This window comes from Marmota monax, unplaced genomic scaffold, assembly GCF_021218885.2.
Source record: "Marmota monax isolate L192 unplaced genomic scaffold, Marmota_monax_Labrador192_F-V1.1 WCK01_AAM20220418_F8-fsc00186, whole genome shotgun sequence".
Lineage (NCBI taxonomy): Eukaryota > Metazoa > Chordata > Mammalia > Rodentia > Sciuridae > Marmota > Marmota monax.
This window is the reverse complement of record NW_026694725.1, coordinates 3,116,365-3,131,070: the sequence shown is the minus strand read 5'-3', so window position 1 is coordinate 3,131,070 and position 14,706 is coordinate 3,116,365. Positions and strand designations below refer to the sequence as shown.

Below are 14,706 nucleotides of genomic sequence, written 5' to 3'. Positions count from 1 at the left end.
GATAGATGCGGAAAAAGCATTCGACAAAGTACAGCATCCATTTATGTTCAAAACTCTAGAAAAACTAGGGATAACAGGAACATACCTCAATATTGTAAAAGCAATCTATGCTAAGCCTCAGGCTAGCATCATTCTGAATGGAGAAAAACTGAAGGCATTCCCTCTAAAATCTGGAACAAGACAGGGATGCCCTCTCTCTCCACTTCTGTTCAACATAGTTCTCGAAACACTGGCCAGAGCAATTAGACAGACGAAAGAAATTAAAGGCATCAAAATAGGAAAAGAAGAACTTAAATTATCACTATTTGCAGATGATATGATTCTATACCTAGCAGACCCAAAAGGGTCTACAAAGAAACTATTAGAGCTAATAAATGAATTCAGCAAAGTGGCAGGATATAAAATCAACATGCATAAATCAAAGGCATTCCTGTACATCAGCGACAAATCCTCTGAAATGGAAATGAGGACAACCACTCCATTCACAATATCTTCAAAAAAAATAAAATACTTGGGAATCAACCTAACAAAAGAGGTGAAAGGCTTATACAATGAAAACTACAGAACCCTAAAGAGAGAAATAGAAGAAGATCTTAGAAGATGGAAAAATATACCCTGTTCATGGATAGGCAGAACTAACATCATCAAAATGGCGATATTACCAAAAGTTCTCTATAGGTTTAATGCAATGCCAATCAAAATCCCAACGGCATTTCTTGTAGAAATAGAGAAAGCAATCATGAAATTCATATGGAAAAATAAAAGACCCAGAATAGCAAAAACAATGCTAAGCAAGAAGTGTGAATCAGGCGGTATAGCGATACCAGACTTCAAACTATACTACAGAGCAATTGTAACAAAAACAGCATGGTACTGGTACCAAAACAGGCAGGTGGACCAATGGTACAGAATAGAGGACACAGAAACCAATCCACAAAACTACAACTATCTTATATTTGATAAAGGGGCTAAAAGCATGCAATGGAGGAAGGATAGCATCTTCAACAAATGGTGCTGGGAAAACTGGAAATCCATATGCAACAAAATGAAACTGAATCCCTTTCTCTCGCCATGCACAAAAGTGAATTCAAAATGGATCAAGGAGCTTGATATCAAATCAGAGACACGCCGTCTGATAGAAGAAAATGTTGGCTACGATCTACATACTGTGGGGTCGGGCTCCAAATTCCTCAATAGGACACCCATAGCACAAAAGTTAATAACTAGAATCAACAAATGGGACTTACTCAAACTAAAAAGTTTTTTCTCAGCAAAAGAAACAATAAGAGAGGTAAATAGGGAGCCTACACCCTGGGAACAAATCTTTACTCCTCACACTTCAGATAGAGCCCTAATATCCAGAGTATACAAAGAACTCAAAAAATTAGACAATAAGAGAACAAACAACCCAATCAACAAATGGGCCAAGGACCTGAACAGACACTTCTCAGAGGAGGACATACAGTCAATCAACAAGTACATGAAAAAATGCTCACCATCTCTAGCTGTCAGAGAAATGCAAATCAAAACCACCCTAAGATACCATCTCACTCCAGTAAGATTGGCAGCCATTATGAAGTCAAACAACAACAAGTGCTGGCGAGGATGTGGGGAAAAGGGTACACTTGTACATTGCTGGTGGGACTGCAGATTGGTGCAGCCAATTTGGAAAGCAGTATGGAGATTTCTTGGAAAGCTGGGAATGGAGCCACCATTTGACCCAGCTATTCCCCTTCTTGGTCTATTCCCTAAAGACCTAAAAAGAGCATGCTACAGGGACACTGCTACATCGATGTTCATAGCAGCACAATTCACAATAGCAAGACTGTGGAACCAACCTAGATGCCCTTCAATAGACGAATGGATAAAAAAAATGTGGCATTTATACACAATGGTGTATTACTCTGCATTAAAAAATGACAAAATCATAGAATTTGCAGGGAAATGGATGGCATTAGAACAGATTATGCTAAGTGAAGCTAGCCAATCCCTAAAAAACAAATGCCAAATGTCTTCTTTGATATAAGGAGAGTAACTAAGATCAGAGTAGGGACGAAGAGCAGGAGAAGAAGATTAACATTTAACAGGGATGAGAGGTGGGAGGGAAAGGGAAAGAGAAGGGAAATTACATGGAAATGGAAGGAGACCCTCAGGGTTATACAGTGGAGGGGGTAGAGAGAGAGGAGGGGAGGGGAGGGGAGAGGTGGGGAGGGGGGAGGGTGGATGATGGGAAAGGCATCGGAGCACAACAGACACTAGTATGGCAATATGTAAATCAATGGATGTGTAACTGAGGTGATTCTGCAATCTGTGTATGGGGTGAAGGTGGGAGTTCATAACCCACTTGAATCAAAGTGTGGAATATGATATGTCAAGAAATTTGTAATGTTTTGAACAACCAACAATAAAAAATTAAAATTAAAAAAAATATATTTTTTTAGTTGTAGATGTACATAATACCTTTATTTTAGTTATTTACTTTTATGTGGTGCTGAGGATGGAACTCAGTGCCTCACATGTACGAGCAAGTGCTCCACCACTGAGATACAACACTAGCCCAAGTGCCAGCCCAAGTGCCTGCTTTTTTGATAATAAAAAGAAAAGGAGAAGGAGAAAGGAAAATAAGAGTTGTCCTTTCCCTTAATCCAAGAAGCCCAGCATGAAGGAAGATGCACCCTTGTTGGGAAATGCAAAGGTATTTGCGTCCAGGCCTTAGACTTGAAACTCAGAACTAAGCTGGTGCCCAGTAGAGCCCAACAATCCTTTTTCCCATGTCAGTAACCTCAGATGGAGACTCTGGAACTGTGTTTAGTTGGGCAGCAAAGAGACTATCTCCACCACCACTCCTCCAAGCTATCTTGACAGAAGGAAAATCAAGACTTGACTTGCTAAGGAGCAGGACACAAGAGCAGAAACAGGATTTTGTTTTAGAGCAAAATGCTGGGCCCACCATGGTGATACTCAGCACTCAGTAGGGATTACAGTCCTCAAAGGTGGGACAGAGCTCATAAACAGAGCAAGATCTATGTGCGGTGGGACAGACTCAAAAAGAGCCTGTGGCTGGTTGTAAGAGTCTTGGGCCATAAGTCCACTTCACCAATAGGCAGTTCATAGCATTGAGGGCCTTGGTCCCTCCCCAGTTCTGTGTTGCCTTGGCAGGCTGTGGCCTCAGAGTGTGACATAGCATTGCAGCATTTGTGGCCACAGGACCACCCTCCTTATTGCTTCCCAAAGCACCAGGCAGCACACTATGGAGAGACTTAAGTCTCTGCTTGAGGGTGAAAAGTCCAGAATTGACCTGTAAACTTTGAACTCTTATCATTACATATTATAATAGCGTTCTCAGGGATGAAAGCTAAAGATTCTCAAGGAATCAAGAGAAAAAAAAAAACAAACAACACATAAGGGTGAGCTTATTCACCTGATAGTGAACTTCCCAATAGGAATCATGTAGACCAGAAGTGAGTGCTATGAGATTTTCATAGAACTGAAGAAAAAAAATCTTGTCAATCAAAAATATAGAACACAGCAAAGCTGTACTTTACAAACAAAGGAAATACAAATACATTAAGTCATTATCAGACAGCCCCTCCCCAAATTATCTTACAATACAGAAATCCACTGCTGAGCATACATTCAAAGGAAATGAAATCAAGATATTGAAGAGACATCTGTATTCCCATGTATATGGCAGCACTACTGACAGTAGCTAAGATGCAGAAACAATCTGTGTCCATCACCTAACAAATGGATACAATGAAGTACATTTGCATAATGGAATACTCTTCAGCCAAAAAAAAAAAAAGAAGAGGAAGAAGAAGAAGAAGAAGAAAAAAAGGAATGAAAATCTTGACCTAAAAATCACTAGGTTAAGTGAAATAACTCAAGCCACGAAGGACAATGGTCTAGTAATCTCATTATAAGTCAAATCTGAAAGAGTTGATCTAATAAAAGTTTAGAAGTTTAAACTAGAATTGTGATTACTATAGGATGGAAAGTGTAGGGGTTAGAAATGTAAGACTACAGACTGATCAATCACTTATAGGTTTTACTTAGATAGGAACAAGAAGTTCTGGTGCAGTGTTGCATAGTTGGGTGACTGCAGATAACAATAAGAAACATTTCAAAAAAGCAAGAAGAGAACATATTGAAAATTTTCACAGAAGGAAATAAACAGTGTTTGAACAAACAAGATAACACAATGTACACAAGCATCAATAAATCTATTTACTCCATTAATAGATATATTATTTATGTTTGGGGCATCAGTTGAAATATATTTAATTTAAATGAAAAAAGGAGGAAAATGCTACAAGTGACAAGATATGGGGGAAGGTTATGTAGTTTATATGTGATGGATTCAATAATACAAGAGAGGTGCACTGAGAGGTAAATTTGATAAGAATGAGAAGGGATCAAATAGAACATTCTGAGAAAGACAGAGGAAGCTTACAGTGCCTGGACTTAAGACCCTGGTTTAGGGTGGTGACTCCGTATACATTTGTGTGAATTCTGTACACCCTCACTACATAAAAGAAGAAGAATTAATTGTCAGAGTGACTCAAAGATGAGGTATTGAGGACAGAATGGGGGGAGAAAAGGCCCTGTGGATGACACCTTTTTAAGACATGAAACTTGCCCAACAAAGCAATATATCCTTTAAGCAAAGAATCAGACAAGGATATATCTAACTATAAGTTTTAATTTACTCTAGTGAGAATGATTCATGTGAATCAGTGGACCTCTGCAAATGCATTTTTTTTTCTTTTCCCAACCAGATCTCTCATAAAGTTCAAATGGCTTTAAATGGGTGGTTTTGGTCTGCATTATTTCCTTGAAATATTCATACTCAACACCTAAAAATATTTCTGGAACATAGCAAATTCTGAAAAGAAATTAGTATTTTGAATTAAAAAACAGGGAAGCAGACTTTCAATACTCTCCTGGAATACCTGTCTCCTCTATCAGGCGGAAAGTTTAGGTTATGTCTCCTTTGAAGATCCCTTTGCCCCATTTTACCTTTCCTGATTACACACATTTTTGCCAATTTCTGGTCCTCCAATGATCACTCTCATTATCCTCTTCCTGTGCCTCAAAGGGAAGTTCATGCTGCCACCTCTGGCTTTCAGAGATGACTGAGAAGCCCAAGAATACAGAGCAAGTTTGGTTTTCAAAGAAGATACTGGGATCTATGTGAACCTCTGCCTGGCCAATGTCTCCACATCTGATAGAGACATTCCTATCCACTCAGATGATACAGTTCTGTGCCCTAAAGAGTATAGTAAGATTGTGAAGTCATGGATGAAGAAACAGATGGATAGAGAATCAAGACTTATAATCAAAACCCTAGAAAACTGGTTGTATATAGATGAGTCCCAGCTATAGGCAGGGTAGAGGAAGCAATCTTGGTCTTAGTGGAGTAAATAAAGGGTAATCTTGAAGAAAGATGTTGAAAATCAACCTGGCCACCCTGCCTCTTTTGTTTACCTGGATCAATTTGAGCCCAATGGTGATGGGAAGTGAGAGAGGTCATTTCCACAAGCTGAAAGAGCCCTAGATTTCTAAAAGATGGGATGTGGAGAATTGGGGATCTCCCAAGAGCTGATACAGGTACATAAAGAATAGTTTCCTGGAGCCCAGGTCCCTACAAGCCCTTCTGGGACTTGACTAAAGCATTTTTTGCAAATGAATCCAGTTTGTAAAGTGGAGGCCACCTCTGTGAAATAAGAGTAGAGATGAGGCACCAAGGAGCAAAGAACATGATATATCCTCAGTGATGGGCTGGAGGATAGAGTAGGGGGCAGCTGGGATGTGGGGAAGTTGAAGCCAGAAGAACTGTTGCTCAGAGGCAGAAATGAGGTCATGGTGGAATGATCTGGATGACACAATGTTTCTAACCTCTAACAAGTCACTTATTCTTGCCAGGTTCTCTCTTTTCTGTCAAGGCATAAGGATGTAGCATATGAGCATCTTCAACAATATATCATTTTTAGTAACTTTTAACATTTTTAGTAACTTTTAACTGTTGAGAGCATTTATCACTGTGGAGCTTTAAATATCCATGAAAAGGGCCATTGTGTCAAGGAATTTAGGTTACTGGAAAATTCAGATAGAGAGTTATAGGAAGAGAAATTGAGACTGAGGATGAATTTACTATAAACACCACAGTACCTTATTTATTTATACAGGAACCAACCAACACCCAGACCTTGCCTGTGAGCTGCTCATCTGTTTGTCCCTATTAGAGAAGCCACCAAAAGAGTCCATTTTCTTCCATGTGCCAAACACACACTCTGCACCTTCAGTTCTTTTTAGTGCCAATCCTACAAGTTCCTTAGGCCACAGAGCAGGACCATATTCCTTGGTTGGTTGCTGTGGGCTTTGATGCATCCTCCTTTTGGACTAAAGCATGAGTGTGTCTCTACCTCTTCTGATTTATAACATAATAAGCAGAAATTGATTTTTAGTGTTCAATATGTAGCTGTCAAACCTTAAGGTTTTGAAGTTACTTTTGATATTTTGCTGTGTTGGTCCTTTGGAGTTTTCATGGAATTTGGTTCCATGTATTAATTCTCCATTCAGTGGTTCTTGGTAAAATTGTTCTTTCTCTGCTATCCCTCTTATATACACATAAGTCCTAATATCTTTCAGGTGAAATTGGGAAGAATGATTTCCTCTAAAAGCACAAAGAGCTGGAGAGTAGCCTTCAGTGTCAGCCCAGTCTTCACCCTGAAAATTCAACCCCTGTCCTCAGATGAGTCAGGCACAAGCTGAGTGATGAGCTCAAGTCAGTCAGGCTCTGTCATGGCCCTCATGTGGAGAAATGTTAGGCACAAGACACAGAAAAAAATATTGATACTGTTTCAAACAAACATATAGATGGCTCTGGTGAACCCAAAATCTATGTACCTCACATGACAATATCTATGGAATTATTTCAACATTAAGACATGTCATGAAAATACCAGTCTCATTCAGATATTGAAATGTCCTTACCATGCTTCATGCAATTTCAATTGGTGGTCATGATTGAAACAACAGGCAATCATGGGGAAAAATAAAGAACCGTTTCCTTTTTTCTTTTTCTTTTCATGTCATTATTGTCAATCACTGCTTTGTCTCTAGGGACTAAGGCAAACATGCCTCCTCTTACCAGTCTTACTACTTCTGGTACAGTTGATTAGACTGGGATGTGGCTCTATTCTCTAAGTGTGATACATCAGAGGAGGAGATTCAAAAGTCCTCACTGAAGCATCACAGATTTAGAAGAAGAGCCTGTTACTATAGCAGAAAGGTTGTGAGGAATTTTCATCCTGCTGTTTTGCACTGAATTCTTCAGTCATATTCTAAAGTCTGTCATCCATATTCCTAGTCCAACCTGACTCATGTCCTCAAAAGAGGGAACACAGAGACAGACACAGAGAAGAGGGACAGGTAAGCACAGAGGCAGCAACTAAAGTGATGCATCTGTGAGCCAAGGGACACCAAGGACTGTCATTGACCAGTGGAAGTGAGGGAGGGCAAGGAAGGATCCTCTCCTACAGTCTTGAGAGAAGGATCCAACCTGGCTGACACTCTCAATCCCCACATTTGCCCCCCACAACTTTAAGGTAGTGAAATTGTGTTTTAAGCAAAATAATCATCAGTAGTGATATTGATTCCTTACCCAATTCTAGACCATGAAAGGATTTGTGTTATATCAGATAATTGAAAGACTTTAATCAATATGGAAAAGTCATGTTAGAGGACACACTGAAAATGTTATGTTAAAAGGAAAGCCCTAGAATGAGTCTTTTTTATAACACACTCTAATATTTTCTAAAGAACAGGTATCATTTATTTTCCATGAGTTATGACTCTTTTTAAAAAAATATTTTTTATTGTAGTCAGACCCAATACTTTTATATCACTTATTTATTTTTATGTGGTGCTAAGGATTTAACTCACATGAGAGGCGAGCGCTCTACCACTGAGCCACAACCCCAGCCCATGTTATGACTCTTTTTGACATCTACATATTTGACTACACAGGACAATACCAAACAGAGACTAATTTTCTTTTATTTATGCCTATCCCTAAAATATCTAATAAATATTTAGATATAAATATATGTAGTCTAATAATTTAAAATATTATTATTTAAAATTAAATGTAGGTATTTGAATGATTTTATAAGTACTATATTCTACATACATATACACATGTATGTGTGTATGTGTATTTGAATCTGTTTGTATTCAGTCCAATCTGCTTGAAGCCTATTATTTGATAAAAACATTATTCTTAATAATTTTTAACATATTCCATACATAATTCCTTCACACTAGCCTTCTGTCATAAATATCCTTGAATCGTGGACACACTGAATCTTTGTCATGAAATTTCATGTCCTACGGAAAACAGAATTAACAATTTGGATGTTGACCTGTATTTCAGCAAATAAGTGCATTTGCTAAAGGAAACACACTTAACCATTAAAAGGATAATATAGTTAATAAACACCATCATAAAATTGTTCTAGTTGCATTTACATAGATCCCACATGTTTGCTCATCCTAATATTCTGCTGAGCGTCTCTTCCTTTGAGAAGCCAGTCCTCATGATCATCACAGGGTGTGTTTGATGTGCTCATTCATACCATTCCACTCTCCCTGGTCACAGATAATATCCATTTTCTCTAGATGGGTATTTGGGTTTATAGAACAATGTATCTAAACAATATAAACAATGCATCTAAACCACACTTTGACTGTTGTGTCTATATTTCATCAAGTGTAACAGAGTAAATCATCTTCCAAAAATACTATCTGTATTGATGGCAGCTGGCTCTAATTTCTAAATTGTGTCTTTTTCAAAAAATTGTTTCAAGGATTTTGGATATATGGTACTTTATAATACAGTGCCCAGAACATAATAAATCCTCAATGTGTTTTGAAAGATAAATAAATGTATTGCTGAGTTTGTAACAATCCTGCTCATTGAACATCTCAGGATCTCTATTCTGCACAATGACAGATGCTCAGTTGATCATCTCAGTACATGTACTGTATAAATTTTACACTTTGCCCTCTCAGGCTATGGCTGGATTAGGTCTTTACCATCACTGTAGAAGAGTAAAGGTGAAGCCTGCATTGGGTGATCTATTTCTTTATCTGAAATTTTTCCAATTTTTATTAATGGAAATTATACAAAAATCTCTGCAAAATGTTTGATATTGCAATATAATTCAGTGCCCAAGACAAAGATGCCCTCTTAATATTTTATCTAGAGGACACTGTACTCAGATATCACAGTGGATTATCTCAGATAGAACCGGGATGTAATGTTATTCTATCTCAGCTCAGCAATTCTAATTCTTGGATGCTAGAAAAGTGCCATAGAGAATGAAATAAAGGAAAATAAAAAGGAAATAATGCCAATGAAGGCGAGATTGTGTTTCTATCTGAGCTAAAACTACAATTAGTCATGCAAAACTGGTGGCCCTCTCTGATGGTGCTGATGTTGACCTTTAATGTGAAGGTGGAACTGTGTGAAAACCAGAGTTCACAGAGAAGAAGACCTGGCTGCATCCACAGGCAGAGCCTTCAGCCAGTCAGGTTTCTGTTCTGGAGGCTGATCTTTGTTGTTCCTGTCACAGGATAATTGTATTGCTGGCTGATTTTTATGATGTACCTGCAGGGCTCATATTCTTAAAAACATAACCTCCTAAAGATTAGTGAATTCAGTTTGGAATTTTGACTCTATAAGATAATGTTTATCATTATTCCTCTATAATAATGGTATAAATTAAAATTACCAATATAGTAAGACTTCAGGAATCCACACTTCATGTTAGTACATCAGCTTTAGAGAGAAAAGGGAGTATTCCAATTATAGTGTTTTAAGTAACAATTTTAGTAATGTAGATTAATGCTTTTGATTGTCTTTCCACTTTGATGGTTTAGTTAGGGAAAAATATTGCACAAAGTATTCTCTTAAGAAATGATTCCTTGCTGAACTTCCTCACTACACAAAATTACTGTTATATTACAATTTTACATTGGTAATCAAATGCTCTCCCAAATGTCTGAACCTATACTTGAAATTGATCAGCTTCAATAGATGCATCATGGATTTGTCAAACTGTGCTTATTAAAAACAAAGTAATAACTTAAAAACACACACATAAAAAAACCAAAACACCATGCTCAAATCTCTGTATAAATTCACTTCCTACTTCTAAATTGTCTGTCTTCTGTAATAGGAAGTATGATATAAAGAACCCTGATTACTTTAGTTACAATAAGCTCAGTCTCACACTATTTAGTGAGCTCTTTTCTCATCCCCAAATGGGAAATAAATATAAATTGTCAGTTTTTGATACATATTGAATTTTTCATTCATTAACAAATTTTATCTTTGTTGGAATTATTATCTGAATTGAAAGTTTCAGGGCATAAAATAGTGAAAAATTAATCATAATCTTTTTGTACATGGAGTTCACATTCAGTGGATAGATATGGATCTTATTTTGAAAAAAGGAGGTAAACTGTCACAGAAAGTCATACAAATATACACTTTTATAATATGAATAATAATACATCCATATAAAAGAAAAAGGCATATTACACATTTTATATATATATATATATATATATATATATATATATATATATATATATTCATTTCTTTGAACACACACATATACATGTTATGTATATGCATGCATAGAATTCACATTTTGGCACCTGGTGAAGACGTTCCTGCACCCGCTGTCTGACAGGGTCAAAGCGTGGGGGATGCTGCGGCAGGGCCGCACCATCTGGAAACTGGAACTATTAGGAATGTTAAGTGATTTGTTTTATGATACTCATGATATGGATAATAGGGCATACATCAATCAATACTAAAAGCACATATTGCCCGAGATTGCAGGAAAATTCCCAGAATGAGAGTAAGGATTCAATTGAGACATGCCATGAGATGCATTTCAGTATCTCTCTGGATACAAACAATGGTGTTATCCCTCAAGCCTAAACAACAAGAAATATTTATCCCATGGTTAAAAATTTACACTAGCCCCCCCCCCCAACCCCATCCTAAAGCCACAAATTGTACAACAGCCTAGCTACAGAAAAACAATTGCTGTGCCAACTGTACAAGGACCACCTATGTAGCTTATGGTATCGCCCTCCAGGACAAGAGGCTAATAAAAATACATTCCCCAACCAATAGACCCTCCTTTGCCTTACACAGAAACTTTTGATGAAAATGGAAAACACATAGTTAATATAAATGACAAATGGGTTGAGGTGTAAAGCCTGCCCTTTAGTTAAAGATTACAAAGACATTGTAATTGGTGTGCTTTGACCAAGTATCAAGGAAGTTCTTTAAGAAAGCAGTTGAATAGGTCATATGAAAAAAGAAAATTTCCTTGGAAATTAAAAATAGAATAATGTAAAATTTACATAGATATATATTTTGGAGGCACTTCAGAGTAGTAGGCTTTTAAATAATAGACTTTCACAACTTTAAGAGTTCTTTACTGGGATTTTAGTTTACAAGTAAGAAAGCTTACCAATAATCATAAGTATGCTTTAAAGTTAAAGGTTAATGAAATAATTTTAGGTATGCTTTAAAGTTAGAAGTGAATAATAGGTTAGGAGTCATGTAGTCTAGTTGTGTCACCTAGCACCTAATGATTGAGGTAAAAACCTAAAAGCTTAATCATCATTAGCTAAGGTTACAGAAAAATATTTTGAACAATGTACTCAATATCGTAGGTAATCAATGTATGTCAGAAAAGATTGTAACTCTTGAAAATTATGTAAATCAAAAAAAGTTTCAGGCTTTGAAGCTGTCCATTTACTACCTGAAAAAACACCTGTAAAAAAGGTATAAAAATAAAGATCACTCTAGGGGCAGCAGACATGTCTTCTGGAGGCTGCTTGTAACTTGCAACCTATCCTCCCGACTCCTCTTCTTTCTCTGTCACTTCTCCTCCTTCAGGACTCCTGGAACCCCACTCCCCCCAACCCACCCCCTGGGGCTGGACCTCAGCAGGCACCCTCTGTTAAATCCACTCCCTGAAACTAACCATGGAAAATGAAAGATTTCACAGCATTACCTGTGACGTGCAACTTCCTGTTCTAGTCCCTGATACTTGTTGTTTTTTCTCCCACAGGATTTGTGCATCTGATTGGAGGACATGGACCTTGCTCGGGACGAGTGGAAGTGAATTCTGGAGGAGAGTGGATTCCAGTATCTGATGGGAATTTCACATTACCCACAGCCCAGGTCATCTGTGCAGAGCTGGGGTGTGGCAAGGCTACATTTGTCCTGGGGAACCTGCCCTTCAGAGAGCCTGGTGAACAGGTCTGGGCTGAAGAGTTCCAGTGTACGGGACAGGAACCTGGGCTCTGGTTTTGCCCCAGAGTGCCCTGTCCTGGAGGCAGCTGCCTACACAGAGGGGCTGTGCAAGTTGTCTGCTCAGGTGAGACTCACAGCTGGACCTTAACCTCTCTACGCACTCTGTGGGGATAAGAAAAATATGTGATGTTGCTAAACCCTGTCTTCTACCAGGATATACAGATGTTTGGCTCATGAAAAATGGGAGCTCTCAGTGTGAGGGTCAAGTGGAGATGAAGACCTCTGGAGGCTGGAGAACACTCTGTGCCTCCAACTGGAATATGGCCAATGCCAATGTTGTTTGCCGCCAGCTGGGCTGTGGAGTCGCCATCTCCACCCCAAAGGGAGCATACTTTGTGGAAGGAGGAGATGAGATCTGGAGAGACCAATTCCACTGCTCAGGGTCTGAGTCCTTCCTGTGGAATTGCCCTGTGACTGCCCTGGGTGTTCCTGCCTGTGCCCATGGAAACACAGCCTCTGTGGTCTGTTCAGGTAAGTTGTCTGCTTAGGTGAGATTCACAGCAGGACCTTAACCTCCCTACACACTCTATGGGGGTAAGGAAAATGTGGGATGTTGATAAACCCTGTCTTCTGTCAGGATATACAGATGTTTGGCTGGTGAAAAATGGTCAGGACTGATTTGTACTTGAGTAACATGTCTCTAAGAGCTGATAGTGTGAGTTCAGAAGTGAGACATTCTGTTGTAAAATATGATTCTTCTCAATGATCATTCATCTTTCAGGCCCTGTCAAGGGGTATTATGAGGAATAGTTTTAAGTAAGCATTATTATTATTAGTATTAGTATTGTTATTGCAATTCATAGAGAACACTGTATAATAATGAGTAATAGCTCTGTCAAGTTTCTCACCCTGGGCCATCAGAGATAATCAGCTTCTCCCAGAAGTCACCTGCAGATGCTTCAGTCACTGTGCCTTCCTCCCTTCCAAAGAAGACCACTCTAAATGCTGCCAAAGATAATTTTTGTCAGGATTTGAGCTTTATGTAAAGTCATAGCATGTTCTCTATTTATGTCTACTTTGACTCAACATAATATTTAGAATTTATCCATGTTTTCATTTTTAGCCTAATCTCATTTATTTTTACAACTGTAGAGTTTTCTGTCAAATAACACAGGATCATGTATTGATCCATTCAAGTTATGTGGAGATTTGGGTAGTTTGCACTTTTTGAGTGCCCAAATAATGATCCTACAAATTACCATGTCAATATCTTTTGGTGCAAATATGGATATATTTGTATATGGTTTTTAATCCAGGACCCTCTCCTGTTATGGTGTTCTTTCTGCAGCCAAATTCTTGTTCTTAATGAAGCATAGTGTATCAATATTTCCTGTACACTTAGTATTCTACTGCCCTTTTAAATAGAACTTTACTACCATAAGATCATAAAAAATATTCTCCAAAAGTATCATATAGAAGTTTAGTTACATTTCTTTTACATCTTTCTGTGGTTGATATTGTACATATGTTGTGTGGTGTGAAAAACCTTTCATATTGTTGTTTGGACATCTAAATGTCTCGGAATCATTACTGAAAAGCTTTTTCCCCACTGCTGTGTCACCTTTGAAATACACAGTGTGCAGATATTTCTGCTCATGCTCTATGTTATGTTCTGTTCCATTCAGTCATTTTTTATGCTTGTAGCCATGCATGCCTCATTAATTATAACTTTATAGCATTTCTGACTAATATTTTAAAAGATTACTTTAGAGCAACTGCTCTAATTGTGTTATTTTTTCTGCCCAGTGCATTGGTCATACTTAGTCTTATGCATTTCACATAAATTTTACAAACAGCTTGATATGTTTAATTCAATAATAGCATGATGGTATTTATATTGAGTTTGAATTTGATGTAAACATCAATATAGAGCTAACTGACTTGCAAGGTATATCTCTAATTTCTCTCAGAGATTGTAGATAACTCTTACTAGGCATACTTTTGGTGTTTTAGGTTTATGATGCTATTGTATGTGTTTTTTAATGAAATGTCCTAGAAATTAATTCTATTAATGTTTTAGTCAGCTTTTTTTTGTGTTGTGATAGAAAGACCTGACAAGACCAATTTTAGGAGAAAAAGTTTATTTTGAAGTCCAAGGTTTCAGAGGTCTCTCTCCATAGATATCCTACTCCATTTCATGGAGCTGGAGGTAAGGCAGAATATCATGGTGGAAGAGTGAAGCAGGGGAAAAAGGTCAGCAGATGGCCACCAAGAAGCAGAAATAGGGAGAACTCTTCTCAAAAAGGACAAAATATAAACCCCAAAGGCCCGCCCCCAGGACCCATCTCATCCAGATA

At 37.9% G+C, this 14,706-nt stretch overlaps 1 protein-coding gene across 1 annotated transcript in view; it reads left to right on the top strand.

Annotated features, from left to right (window-relative positions):
- LOC124079000 (antigen WC1.1-like) overlaps positions 1–14,706 on the top strand; it is a 44,569-nt gene that overhangs the window by 15,763 nt on the left and 14,100 nt on the right. Inside the window, exons 6-7 of the mRNA XM_058572558.1 lie at positions 12,165–12,473; positions 12,563–12,880. Coding sequence (XP_058428541.1) covers positions 12,165–12,473; positions 12,563–12,880 — 627 coding nt within the window. The remainder of the gene's footprint in view (positions 1–12,164; positions 12,474–12,562; positions 12,881–14,706) is intronic.